The 13,153-nt window shown below is 40.0% G+C and overlaps 1 protein-coding gene across 1 annotated transcript in view; it reads right to left on the reverse strand.

Moving 5' to 3' along the window:
• The window catches only part of DNAH6 (dynein axonemal heavy chain 6), a 367,549-nt gene that overhangs the window by 68,413 nt on the left and 285,983 nt on the right, over positions 1 to 13,153 (reverse strand). Inside the window, exon 63 of the mRNA XM_005575454.5 lies at positions 5,041 to 5,210. Coding sequence (XP_005575511.2) covers positions 5,041 to 5,210 — 170 coding nt within the window. The remainder of the gene's footprint in view (positions 1 to 5,040; positions 5,211 to 13,153) is intronic.

Here is a 13,153-nt window from a genome sequence, read left to right on the forward strand (position 1 = left end):
AGTGGAGATCATGCCACTGCACTCCAGCCGAGGCAACAGAGAGAGACTCTATCTCCAAAAAAACAAAACAAAACAAAACAAAAAAACCCATAATCACAGTACCACAATTACATCTAAAAAATTAGCAATAATTCCTTAATATTAGCAAGTATGTAGTGTTCACATTTCCCTGAATAAATTATAAATATATGTAAGCATATGTTTAAATAATAGTATGTTATTGTGTATATTTAAGAGTATGTAATTATGTATATTTAGTATGTTAAGTTAGGATCTAAACAAAGCTTACAGAGATCATTTTGTCTCCTGTCTCTTCTAATCTATAAACTTCATCATCTCCTATTTACCTTTGAAAAAGAAGCAAATAAAATGTGTTGTTAAAGAAATCAGATTGTAGGTCTTGCAAAAATTTCCACAGTCTATAATTTTCTAGCTTCAATGTCTTTATTTGGAAAACTCCTTTTTTTGACTCATGGCATCTAGTCATCCTCTCATGTTTTCACTATCCAACCTGGTAGCTATTGTCCATATTAACTGGAGACTTTCCACCTGGATCATAGCCAACCTTCCTTTCTATTACATGTCTGTTCCACTGAACAAAGTGTTACTGATTTATCTACTGCATTCCAGGCACCATGTGAGGTGACACAACCCCAGTTCAGGGTTCATGTGGACATCCAACAGCCTAACCTTGCAGTTCTTTGGCCTCTAACTCCAGTGCACATCCTCTTATCTCTTTCAGTCACCCATACCCATGGTCAACCTCAGAACATTGTCATCACTTGGAACTGCTCCCCATTAGAAATTTTAAGCTCAATTTTGATAATAACCTCTCCCATCCTTCCAGCTGTGTCACATCCTTAGTCTAATTACATCATGTTTCAAAGAAATTTCCACCTACTTGTTGCTCCTTTTCTCCCAGTCTATAAGCGCTTTCTATATCTCTTCTTTTTCCTGTAACTACCCTTACCAAAACTCTCAATGGTCTTCCATCCTCTATTCTTTTATTATAATCATCTGTATTTAAGGTCAACCATGTAACTTGGTTTCTGTGTTCCTACAGAGTGACATAGTTTGAATGTTTGTCCCCTCCAAATCTCATGTTGAAATGTGATTCCCAATATTGGAGGTGAGGCCTAGTGGGAGGTGTTTGGGTCATGGAGGTGGATCCCTCATGAATGGCTTGGTGCTCTCCCCACAGAAATGAGGGAGTTCTCCTTCAATTAGTTCATATAAGAGCTAGTTGTTTAAAAGAGTCTGGTGCCTCTCTCCCCTCTTTCTTGCTCTCTCTCACACCATGTGACATATCTGCTCCCTCTTTGCCTTTCACCATATGTAAAAGCTTCCTGAGGCCTCACCAGAAGCCAGGAAGAGGTTGCTGCCATACTTGTACAGCTTGCAGAACTGTGAGCCCAACGAACTTCCTTTCTTTATAAATTATCCAGCCTCAGGTATTTCTAAATAGCAATGCAAAATGGACCAATACAGAAAATTGGTACTGAGGAATGGGGCGTTGCTATAAAGATACCAGAAAATGTGGAAGCAGCTTTGGAACTGAGTAATGAGAAGAGACTGGAAGAGTTTGGAAAGCTCAGAAGACAGGAAGATGAGGGAAAGTCTGGAACTTCTTAGAGACTGTCTAAGTTGTGACCAAATGCTGACAGAAATATGAACAGTGAAAGCCAGGTTGATGAAGTCTCAGATGGAAATAAGGAACTTATTGGGAACTGGAACAAAGGCCACCCTTGTTATACCTTAGCAAAGGACTTGGCTGTATTGTGTCCATGCGCTAGGGGTTTGTGTAAGGTTGAATTTAAGAGTGATGACCTAGGTTATCTGCTGGAAGAAATTTGAAATTTTTCATAATCTAATTTTTTCACCACAAAGTGGTCAATAAGTGCCATAGCTCCTTCTAACAGCCTACAATCAGATATGGAAGGAAAGAAATGACTTAAAGTTGGGACTTTTAATTAAAAGGGGAACTGAGGGTAAAAATTTGGAAAATTTGTAGCCTACTCATGTGGTAGGGAAGGAAAGAGCATTTTCACGAAAGGATTCGAAGAGGCCTGCAGAACAACCACTTGCTAGAGAGATTAGCATGACTAAACGGGAGCCAGGTGCTACCATTCAAGGCAAGGGGTAAAGACTTCAAAGGCATTTCAGAACTCTTCCAGGTAGTCCCTCCATTGCAGGTCCAGAGCCCTAGGAGGCAAGAATTGTCTCAGTAGACAAGTCTTGGGCATCGCTGCCCTGAGCCACCTATGGAAGCTGCTTCCCAAATCCCCATAGCTCCAACTCTACCCTTGGCTCAGAGGGTTCCAGGTACAGTTTGGGCTGCTGCTACTCTGGAGGGCACAATCCATAAGGCTTGGTGGCTTTCATGGGATGTTAAGTCTGCAGTTGGGCAGAATGCAAGAGTGAAGGAGGCTTGGCAGCTTCCACCTAGATTTCAGATGTATTGGAAAGCCTGGGTGCCCAGGAAGAAGCCTGCTGTAGGAGTGGGACCCCCATAGAGAGACCCTACTAGAGTAGTGCCAAGGGAAAATGTGGGGTTAGAGCCCCCACACAGAGTCCCCACTGGGGTGCTGCCTAGTGGAGCTGTGAGAATGGTAGAGATATTGGCAGTGTGCACCCTCAGTCTGGGAAAGCCATAGGCATTCAACTAGAACCCAGTAGGGCAGTCAACATGGACCGCTAACCAAAAAGCCACAGGACAGGGCTTACTAAGGCCTTGGGAGCCCACACCTTGCATTAGTGTGCTTAGGAGCCACTCCTGGCCCCCAAAATCTCATGTCCTTCTCATATTACAAAATACAATCATGCTTTCCCAACAGTCCTCAAAAGTCTTAACTCATCCTAGTGTTAACTCAAAGTTTCAAAGTCCGAAGTCTCATCTAAGACCCAAGGCAAGTTCCTTCCACCTATGAACCTGTGAGATCAAAAACAAGTTATTTACTTCCAAGACACAATGGTGGTTTGGGCATCGGGTAAACATTCCTATTCCAAAAGGGAGAAATCAGTCAAAAGGAAAGGGCAACAGGCTCCATGCATGTCTGAAACCCAGTAGGGAAGACACTAAATCTTAAAACTCCAGAATAATCCTTGACACCATGTCCTGCATTAAACATGTGGGGTTAGGAGAGTTTTTTTCTAACCCCATATTTTCCATGACACTTTTTTCCATGACACACTGCCAATATCTCTACCATTTTCACAGCTCCACTAGGCAGCATCCCAGTGGGGACTCTGTGTGGGGGCTCTAACCCCACATTTTCCATGACACTTTTTCCATGACACTTTTTTTCCCTCTTATTTTACAACATAGCATCAACACTTCCCAAATATGCTTTCGTCTTTTCCAGTTAGTTTTTTCTCCCTTTTCCCAAAGGAACAATCTCCATTTTTCTCTAATGCAGGACATGGGAAAGCATGATTGTATTTTGTAATATGAGAAGGACATGAGATTTTGGGGGCCAGGAGTGGAATAATATAGTTTGGATGTTTGTCCCCTCCAAATCTCATGTTGAAATGTGATCCCCAATATTGAAGGTAGGGCCTAGTGGGAGGTGTTTGAGTCATGGAGGTGGATCCCTCAAAAATTGCTTGGTGCCCTCTCCATAGAAATGAGTGAATTCTTGCTCTAGTAGCTCACACAAGAGATAGACATTTAAAACAGTCTGGGGTCTCCGTCCCCTCTTTCTTGCTTCCTCTCTCACCATGTGATGTGCCTGCTCCCCCTTTGCCTTTCACCGTATGTAAAAGATTCCTGAAGCCTCACCAGAAGCTAAGAAAATGCTGGTGTCATGCTTGTACAGCCTGCAGAACTGTGAGCCAAATAAACCTCCTTTCTTTAGAAATTACCCAGCCTCAGGCATTCCTTTATAGCAATGCAAAGCAGACTAACACACAGAGATAGCAGAAAATTCTCCAATATAGCATCAACATCTCCCAAATATGCTTTCATCTTTTCCAGTTAGTTTTTTCTCCCTTTTCCCAAAGGAACAATCTCCATTTTTCTCTAATGCTCCCTGAAACTCACCACTCAAATCTTTAGCAGATAATATTATTCCCTTATTAACAATAAAATTAGGAATTATATCTAAATACATAGAAACTGGAACTGTCCTGAATGCTTCATTCATTCTATTGATAACTTGTGCTGTGTTGAAACTTGCACTTCCTTGGCTTCCATGACACTTTTCTTTTCTCCTAGTGTTTTTCCTGACCGTCTGCTATTTCTTCTTATGGGCTACTTATCCTTTCTCTCTGCCTTTTAAAAGTTGGTGGTAATCAGAGCTTCATTTTCTGCCTATCTTTCCTCTTATTCTATATGTCTTATTCCTCTGCGATCCTAACAACTCCCACAGTTTTACTTCCCAACTGAATGCTGATTCCCAAATCTCTATTTCTAATTAATATATCTCTCTACAGTTTCCTACTTCCATATGAGCTGACTTCCAGACTGCTATCCACTCTGATAGCTGTAGAGTCAATAGCATCTTTCTCTCACACATTACTCCTTTCACACCTGCTTAGTGGTTGTCACAACTATCCCCTTTGGCATGCAAACAGAAACTGGGGGCCATATCAGTTGCCTCATCTCCATACCCCCCTTTATCTCTCTAATCTACTACCTCTGTCTTAATTCAGGCCACCATAATTTCTTTCATCTTCAAACAGGTCCTGGTAACTATGGCTTCGTACCCTTCAAATGTCTCCTCTCCATTGTTGTCAAGATCTGAAAGGCCCATTATTTCCCTTCTAAAGTTTCCCAACAGACCCCATCCCTCCAGCAGAGAGCATGGCACTCTAATGGCACACACCAGGGAAAGGATAACCATGGGCCTGGCTGGCTCTCTTTCAAAATTCTCTATATAAAACATTGTGTTTTAGTAATACACAGAACCATGTTTCATTTTTTTGAGTCATCTCCCAAACTTGGCCATTGTTACTCTCAAATAAATTTATAAATCATAACTGGCTAGTGAGCTTTAGTAGAAATAATTGTAACACAGTCCTTTAATTAAAAAAATGCCCTACCTTTTCTTCTTTACAACATTTAATAAGAATTAGCTTATGGAAAGAACTCAATCCTGCACTCCACGGATCCTGGTGTGCGGCCTCCTTTTCCTGTCTCATGTGTTTCTCTTCGTATTTCATTTTAGGATAGCCTTCCCATTCCTGTGGGTTAATATAAGTCTCAAAAGATCCTGGAAATACAATTTTAAAAAGATAATTGAATTAGATTTGTTTTGGCTTTGAAATTAAATAATGTTTGGTAATTTAAAAATATCTCTATATTTACTATCAGTTTTAATCACAAGTATACTGTAAATACATCAGTCTCCCCTGCTACCCAACCTAATTAATTAAAAAGTAAAGAATTTAAAATGTAATGAGAAAATAGCAGCAAACCACTTACAAAAGACAAAAACAAAACAAAATAATAGGAAGGTTAAAAATAAAAGGATGCATAGAGGTATTTAAACAAATGTGAGCTAAAAGAACATTGAAGTGATAAGAGTAATATTGGGTTAACTAGAATTCAAAGCAAACATAATTAAATGGGACAAAGTAGGTTCTTATATTAATTAAAATAACAAATCCATAATAAAAGTACAATAAAATGAACCCATGTGTTGCAGAAAATAGCATAAAAATATGTCAAATAGTCACTGTTAGAAGTAGAAGAAAAAGGAAGAAAAAAAATAAAATCAGTCTATGATAAATGAAGTAAACTGAAAATTCTGGCATATGTAATTTGAACAACATAAATAATAGCTGAATACACTGACATATTTACATTATGCCCTAATAAACAATACATCATCCCCTGCTCCCTGGCTATAGAATATTTATAAGAAATGGTTTTGTATCTTGTATGAAAGTTAGGATCATAGTTAGCTCTTACAATGGTTATAACATGTACTAAGAATTTGCATTTAAATTTCTGTAGGTACAGAGTGCATGCGGTGTAAACCTTTCAGAAAGCCAAAATAACGAGTGTATTCTCCAGTGAGGAAACAGGTTTCTTGGGTTGGCCATTAGGCACAATTGTTGGCTTGCATTTCAGGCTAGAAAACAACTTTCTCTAGCTTGTCTGCAGGGGTCCTCCTCTGGGAGTTTAATCAGAGCAATCAGAAAGCTAGTGACACAAAAATTTAATAACACTTCTGACCATGGCCTTGGGGAAGTGTTCATCTTTGCAAGATTTCTAATTTATATATGGAATATAGACAATTACAAGGTATGAGACCACAAGGCATACCATGCCACAATACTCTTTAGTTAAAGGTGTTTGCATTATTCTGAAGACCAGGTAGCAGAACCATGTATTGCAAAATGACTACTTTTCCAGTGAGGTTCTCATTATTTTTTGTGTAATCATTAGGACTCCAGCTAATGATGGGGGAAAATAATGCATAAAATATGCATTAGAAGATGGTATCTAATAATGCATTATTTATTCATTTGGAGATGAAAGTCTTGCTCTGTTGCCCAGGCAGTAGTGCAGTGGCATGATCTTGGCTCACTGCAACCTTTGCCTCCCGGGTTCAAGCAATTCTGCAGCCTCAGCCTCCCGAATAGCTGGTACTACCACAACACCAGGCTAATTTTTTTGTATTTTAGTAGAGACAAGCTTTCACCACGTTGGCCAGGCTGGTCTCCAACTCCTGAACTCAGGCAGTCTACCTGCCTCGGCCTCCAAAAGTGCTAGGATTACAGGTGTGAGCCACCACACCTGGCCTAATAATGCATATTTTAAATAACTCCCAACTAATAGGACATGAAACACTTAGAAATAATGAAAGACAAAAGATTAAGGCAATTAGGAAGTTTCTGAAGGTAAGATTGACAATGGGATTAATTATTAAACATCACTTGCAAAGATCTAAAGCTCACTTTTAGAATACCAGCCATCCTATCAAACATGTACAAACCTTCATAAGTCTGTAGCATTTCTGGAATAAACCTTGAAATCTAACACATAAAAACAGGAAAGTTTTTTTAAATTGTCGCAGTTTTAGTCTCAAAGACATGGATAACACACGGTGCTTTTTTATCAAAAAATTTTGAGTTGTCCCTAAATTACTTTGCTTTTCAACCTCCATACCTTCCCTCTTCCTTTGTCTCTGTGTAGATGAGGCTCCATCTAGCCCTTTCTGTTTTGGGTCTGTCCCTAACTGTGCATCTCTGGGTTTCTTCTATGAGTATTTTTCTTCTTGTGTTCTATTTCTACCTCTAGCTGTCTCATTTAACTGGTGCATAATATAGAAACAATTTTTACTAGGGGGAGACAAAAGACTAGGGGGGAATGCACTTTTCAATAAGTTAATGCATTTATTGAAAAGCTTCCCCCCTCCCTAGTCTTCATTTAGAAATCCAATAAATATATTAGGATCTTAGAAATTCTGGTTCATGTGGACTTTAAACCAGCACACTTGCTGGGTATGCTTAGTTAAATAAATATTCATATTAGAAGCATAAGAGTAATTATCAAAAAATAAAAATAGAATTTCAAATCAGTAGAGGGGAAAATAAAGAGTGTGGATGATGCACTTGACGAAGAAAGGAAGGAGAGGAGAAATAAAGGATAAAAAGAAAGGAAGAAGAAAGAGGAAAAAGCGAAGCAAAGAAAAAGCTGGCAAGAAAAATATGCCCAAATAAAGATGACCAATGTAGTCCAAATAGATCAGAGTTTCTTAACTTTACTAATATTGACATTTTAGATGCTGTAGTTATTTGTTGTGGAAGGTTGTTCTGAGCACTGTAGGAGGTATAGTAGCAGCTCTGGTCTCTACCCACTAGATGCCAGGAGCACCACCCCAGTTGTGGCAAACAAAAATGTCTCCAGACATTGTCAGATGGAAATCTTCCCCAGTCAAGAAGAACTGAAATAAATAAATAACCATAATAAATATAATCAGATTGAAATTTGCCTGTTAAAAGAAAGACTTTCATTCTCCTCAAAACAACAACAAAATCCCAACTAAGATACGCCAAAACCATGATGATGACACACAAAAAATGGAAATGGAAAGCAAAGAATGTAGAAATATATAGAGTGGGAGTACTAAGAGAGGCTTGCTGTGATAATATTTTGAGGTTTTAGGTCAGGATGGCTGACTAGATGCAGGAATTGTGTGCTGCCTCCATGGAGAAGAGCCAGAATAATACGCAGATACATTTCAAACAGGGCATCTAGGAGAGAATGCTTGGATTCATTAGAGAAGAGACATGAAGTACCAGAAGTACGTAAGGAGAGGGTTCACGTTAGCTTGCCCAGCCAGGAACTGACTGGGCTGGGAGATGGTCCTGGATGCAGGGAAACAGTAAGAGAGAAATCCCTGGAGCTCCAAAACAGGGTTTTATGATCTTGGCTACAGGAGAAACCCTTGACCCACTAGGGCCTTGTGCCTGACATATGGAACTGCCTAAAGATTGTACAGATACATTGCTCTAGAAAGGGAACCCACACAGAATCCCACAGGAATCTGAGCCTGGCGCAGCCTCAGCTGGGTGCCATTTTGAGAACCCAGATCCTGGGGATTTACAGACACAGCTGTAGCCACTGTGCTGCTCCAGGGAGGGAGACGGAAGAACAGGCACACTCATGCACCCCCTAGAGGGTACTTGCTGCCCTGTTAGGAGCTGCTGTTGAGACTGAGATATGAGTGGACCACACTTCTCACAACTTCCTGCTCATGCTGCTTGCCTGAACGGTGCCCCACCCTCTTTAGCCCCAGGCCCAAGGTTCCCTTTTGAGAGTATAATGCTGGGCTGAGCTCCACGCTTTGCTGAGTTTGGGCTGATGTGGCTGTAGCCTCTGCTTGACTAAGGAAGAACAGGGAGACCAGGTCATCCTTCTTATATCTAGGACAATACTCACAGCTCTGTAGCAGGCTGCTGTGAGACAGTTGTGAATGAAACACACTCCCCACAGCTTCTTGATCATGCTGCCTGCCTGGGCAGTGACCCACCCTCCCTGTTTTCAGGCCCAAGGCACCACTTTGAGAATGTAGTGCTGAGCTGTGCTCCATCCTTGGCCTGAGTTTGGGCTGATGTGGCTGCTTCTGCCTCTCAGCCAAGCAGGGAGAGGGGACCAAGGCTCTCCTACATATACCTAGGACAATGCCCAATGCCTTGCTACGAGCTGCTATGAGACCGAGACTTGAGTGGACCACACTCCTCACAGCTTCTCGTCTGTGCTGCTTGCCTGAGAGCGGCTCTACCCTCTCTAGGTGCAAGCCCACGGCTGGCACCATTTTGAGAGGTTAGAGCCATTGTTTGGTGACCTGGCAGCGGTGGCCACAGCAAGCATTTTGGTCTTAGGTGAGGTTAAAGTGGAAGGGAAGAAGGGTCCCCACAGGCAGAATTGAGCAGCGAGTGTGGAGAGTGCCCCAGTAGTAGGTAGTGGAATTACGCTCTCTCCCATCACAAGACTGGAGTGGGAGGAGGGTTGGAGAAGCTGAGGTTTTTCCCAGAGGGCAAGACTTTCAGCCAGAGACAGCTTTGCAACCTAGAACTGGTCTGCATGGGTCACAATGGGGTGTCCCAGCCTATTTCCTTGGTCAGTTGGGGAACAGTGCCTCACCAGCTCTGAGGAGTGGGAGGGAGGCAGACTCCACTCACCTGGAGATCTAACTCTTGATGCAGACTATCCCTAAAGGAGGGGATAAAAGAAAATCTGAGTGCAGTGCCAGACACTGAAGGTGGTACCACCAAAGCCTGGCAATGGACATGGAGAGGGGGGTCACACTTGCTCCGCTACCCTTCTTCTCTGTGCCCTGTCAAGGATTTGGAAGTGACTCTTCACATTGGGGTTTGGGGAATGAGGGTTGAAAGAGTCTGTGTGTCAAGCTTCTCCAGAAGCTCCACCCTACTGAGGGTGAATGTGCTCTGCGGAGGTGCTTTTTGTACTTTCTAGTGCTTCCACCCCTGCTTGTACCCATCAGTTCTTACTCTTAAGCACCATCTACTAGACTGCATCCTGGATTACACCACCAAATAAAATTACATTGCTACAACATGCAACTTCTGAGAAAGCCACTGCATGAACCTATTTGCAACCAAGGAACCTGTACAGAGAGTTGGTACTCTGAAAGCAGCTAGAAACGAAGCCAGTTAATCACACACAATATACACCACAGTCATACCCTCAAAGGAAAAAAGAATAAACAAGAAGCCCCATCCAAATGATAGCAAATTAAAAAAAGAGAAGTATCAGCTCTCTCAGATAAGGAGTAACCAGTGCAGAACCCCAGCAATATAAAAAGCCAGAGTGTTTCATCACCTCCAAAGGATCCCACTAGCTCCCAAGCAATGAATCCTAACCAGAATGAAACGTCTGAAATGACAGATATAGAATTCGGAATATGATGCAAAGAAACTCCATGAGATCCAGGAAAAAGTTGAGATCCCACACAAAGAAGCCAGAAAAATGATCCAAGATATGAAAGACAACATAGCTATATTAAGAACAAACCAACAGAAGTTCTGGAATTGAAAAATTCACATCAGGAACTTCAAAATACAAATGGAAGCTTTAATAACAGACTAGACCAGGCAAAAGAAAGACTTTCAGAACTTGAAGATCAATCTGTCAAAATGACCCGGTCAGACAAAAGTGAAAAATAATTCAAAAAAATGAACAAAGCCTTTGAGAAATATGGGATTATGTAAAGTAACCAAACCTATGACTTACTGGCATTCATGAGAGAGAAGTAGAGAGAGTAAGCAACTTGGAAAACATATTTGAGGATATAATTCAGGAAAATTTCCCCAATCTTACTAGAGAGGTCGACATGCAAATACAAGAAATCCAGAGAACTCCTGTAAGATGCTACACAAGATGACCATTCCCAAGACAGACTTGGGGATGGATAGGAGGGATAGGACTAACCAAAGTCCACATGAAAGAAAGAACTTTAAAGGCACCTAGAAAAATGGGTCATGCTGCTTATAAAGGGAAACCTATCAGACTAACATCAGACTTTTCAGCACAAACCTTATAAGTCAGAAGAAATTGGGGGCCCGTTTTTAGTATTCTTAAAGAAAATAAATGTCAGCCAAGAATTTCATATCCTGCCATGCTAAGCTTCATAAATGAAGGAGAAATACAGTGTTTCCCAAACAAGTAATCACCAAGGGAATTTTCCACCACCAGACTGGCCCTACAATACATGCTTAAGGGAGTTCTAAATGTGGAAACAAAAGAATAATGCTTGCTACCATGAAAGCACATGTAAGCACATAGCCTACAGAACCCATAAAGCAACTATACAATAAAGACTACAAAGCAACTAAGCTAACAGCATTATGATAGCAACAAAACCTCATATATCAATTTTAACTTTGAACATAAAGGGCCTAAATGCTCAACTTAACATACATAGAGTATCAAATTGAATGAAAAAACAAGACTCATTCTTCTTCTATCATCAAGAGACCCAATCTCACATGTTATGACACCTATAGGCTCAAAGTAAAGGGATGGAGAAAGATATGTCATGTAACGGAAAACAAAAAAAAGCAAGGGTTATGGTTTCTATATCAGAATTTAAACCAACAAAAATAAAAAAGGACAAAGAAGGGCATTAAATAATGATAAGGGGCTCAATTCAACAAAACATCTTAAGTGTCCTAGATATATATGTATCCAACATTGGAGCACCCAGATTCATAAAACAAGCACATCTAGACTTAAAGACTTTGGCAGTACACAACAATAGTCATACAACATGCAACACCCCACTGATAGCATTTGATAGATCGCTGAGGCAGAAAATTGACAAATTCTGAACATAAATTCGACATGACCATTTGGACCTAATAGATATCTACAGAACACTCTACCTAACAACCGCAAGATACACATTCTTCGTATCTGCATATGGAACATACTCTAAAACTGACCACACCTTGGTCATAAAGCAAGTCTCAATAAATAAAAAAAATCCAAATCATACCAAGCATCTTCTCAGACAACAGTGAAATAAAAATAGAAATCAATACACAGAAGATCTCTCAAAACCATAAAATTACATGGAAACTAAACAAATTGCTCCTCAATAACTTTTGGGTAAACATTGAAATCAAGGCAGAAGTAAAAAAGCTTTTTTGAAGTAGATGAAAACAGACATGGAATGTATCAAAACCTCTGGGATGCAGCAAAGCAGTGTTAAAGGAAAGTTTATAGCACTAAAAAACTACATTGAGAAGTTAGAAATGACATTGAGAAGTTAGAAAGTTCTCTAATTAGCAAACTAATCTTGTACCTAAAGGAAATAGAAAAATAAGAACAAATGAAACCCAAAACTAGCAGAAGAAATAAAATAACTATAATCAGAGCAGAAATGAACAAAATTGAGACCTCAAAAATCATACAAAGGATCAATGAAACAAAAAGTTGGTTTCTCGAAAGGATAAACAAGATTGATAGACCATAAGCTAGATTAACAAGGAAAAAAAAAGAGAATATCCAAATAAGCATAATCAGAAATAACAAAAGTGACATCACAAATGATCCCCCAGAAATATAAAGGATCCTCAGAGGGTATTATGATGAGCATTTCTACGCACATGAACTAGAAAAATCTAGAGAAATGGATCAATTCCTGGAAACACACAACCTCCCAAGATTGAACCAGAAAAAACCAAAAATCCAGAACAGACTAATCATGAGTAATGAAATTCAATCAGGAATAAAAACCTACCAACAAACCAACCAACAGAAAAAAAAAGCCCTGGACGACCAAATTGTACCAGATGTACAAAGAAGAGCTGGTATCAATTCCACTGAAACTAATCCAAAAAATTGAGGAGGAGGGACTCCTCACTATCTCGTTCTATGAAGCTAGCATCATCCTGATACAAATATCTGGCACAGACATAAAAAGAAAAGAAAACTAAAGGCCAATATCCCTGATTAAAATAGACTAAAAAATCTTCAACAAAATGCTAACAAACTGAATCTAGCAGCATTTAAAAAAGTTAATTCATCATAATCAAGTGAGCCTTATTCCTGGGATGCAAGGATGATTCAATGTATACAAATCAATAAATGTGATTCACATCATAAACAGGACTAAAAACAAAAACCATATGATCACCTCAATAGATGAGGAAAAGCGTTTGATAAAATTCAACATTC

This window comes from Macaca fascicularis, chromosome 13 (assembly GCF_037993035.2).
Source record: "Macaca fascicularis isolate 582-1 chromosome 13, T2T-MFA8v1.1".
Lineage (NCBI taxonomy): Eukaryota > Metazoa > Chordata > Mammalia > Primates > Cercopithecidae > Macaca > Macaca fascicularis.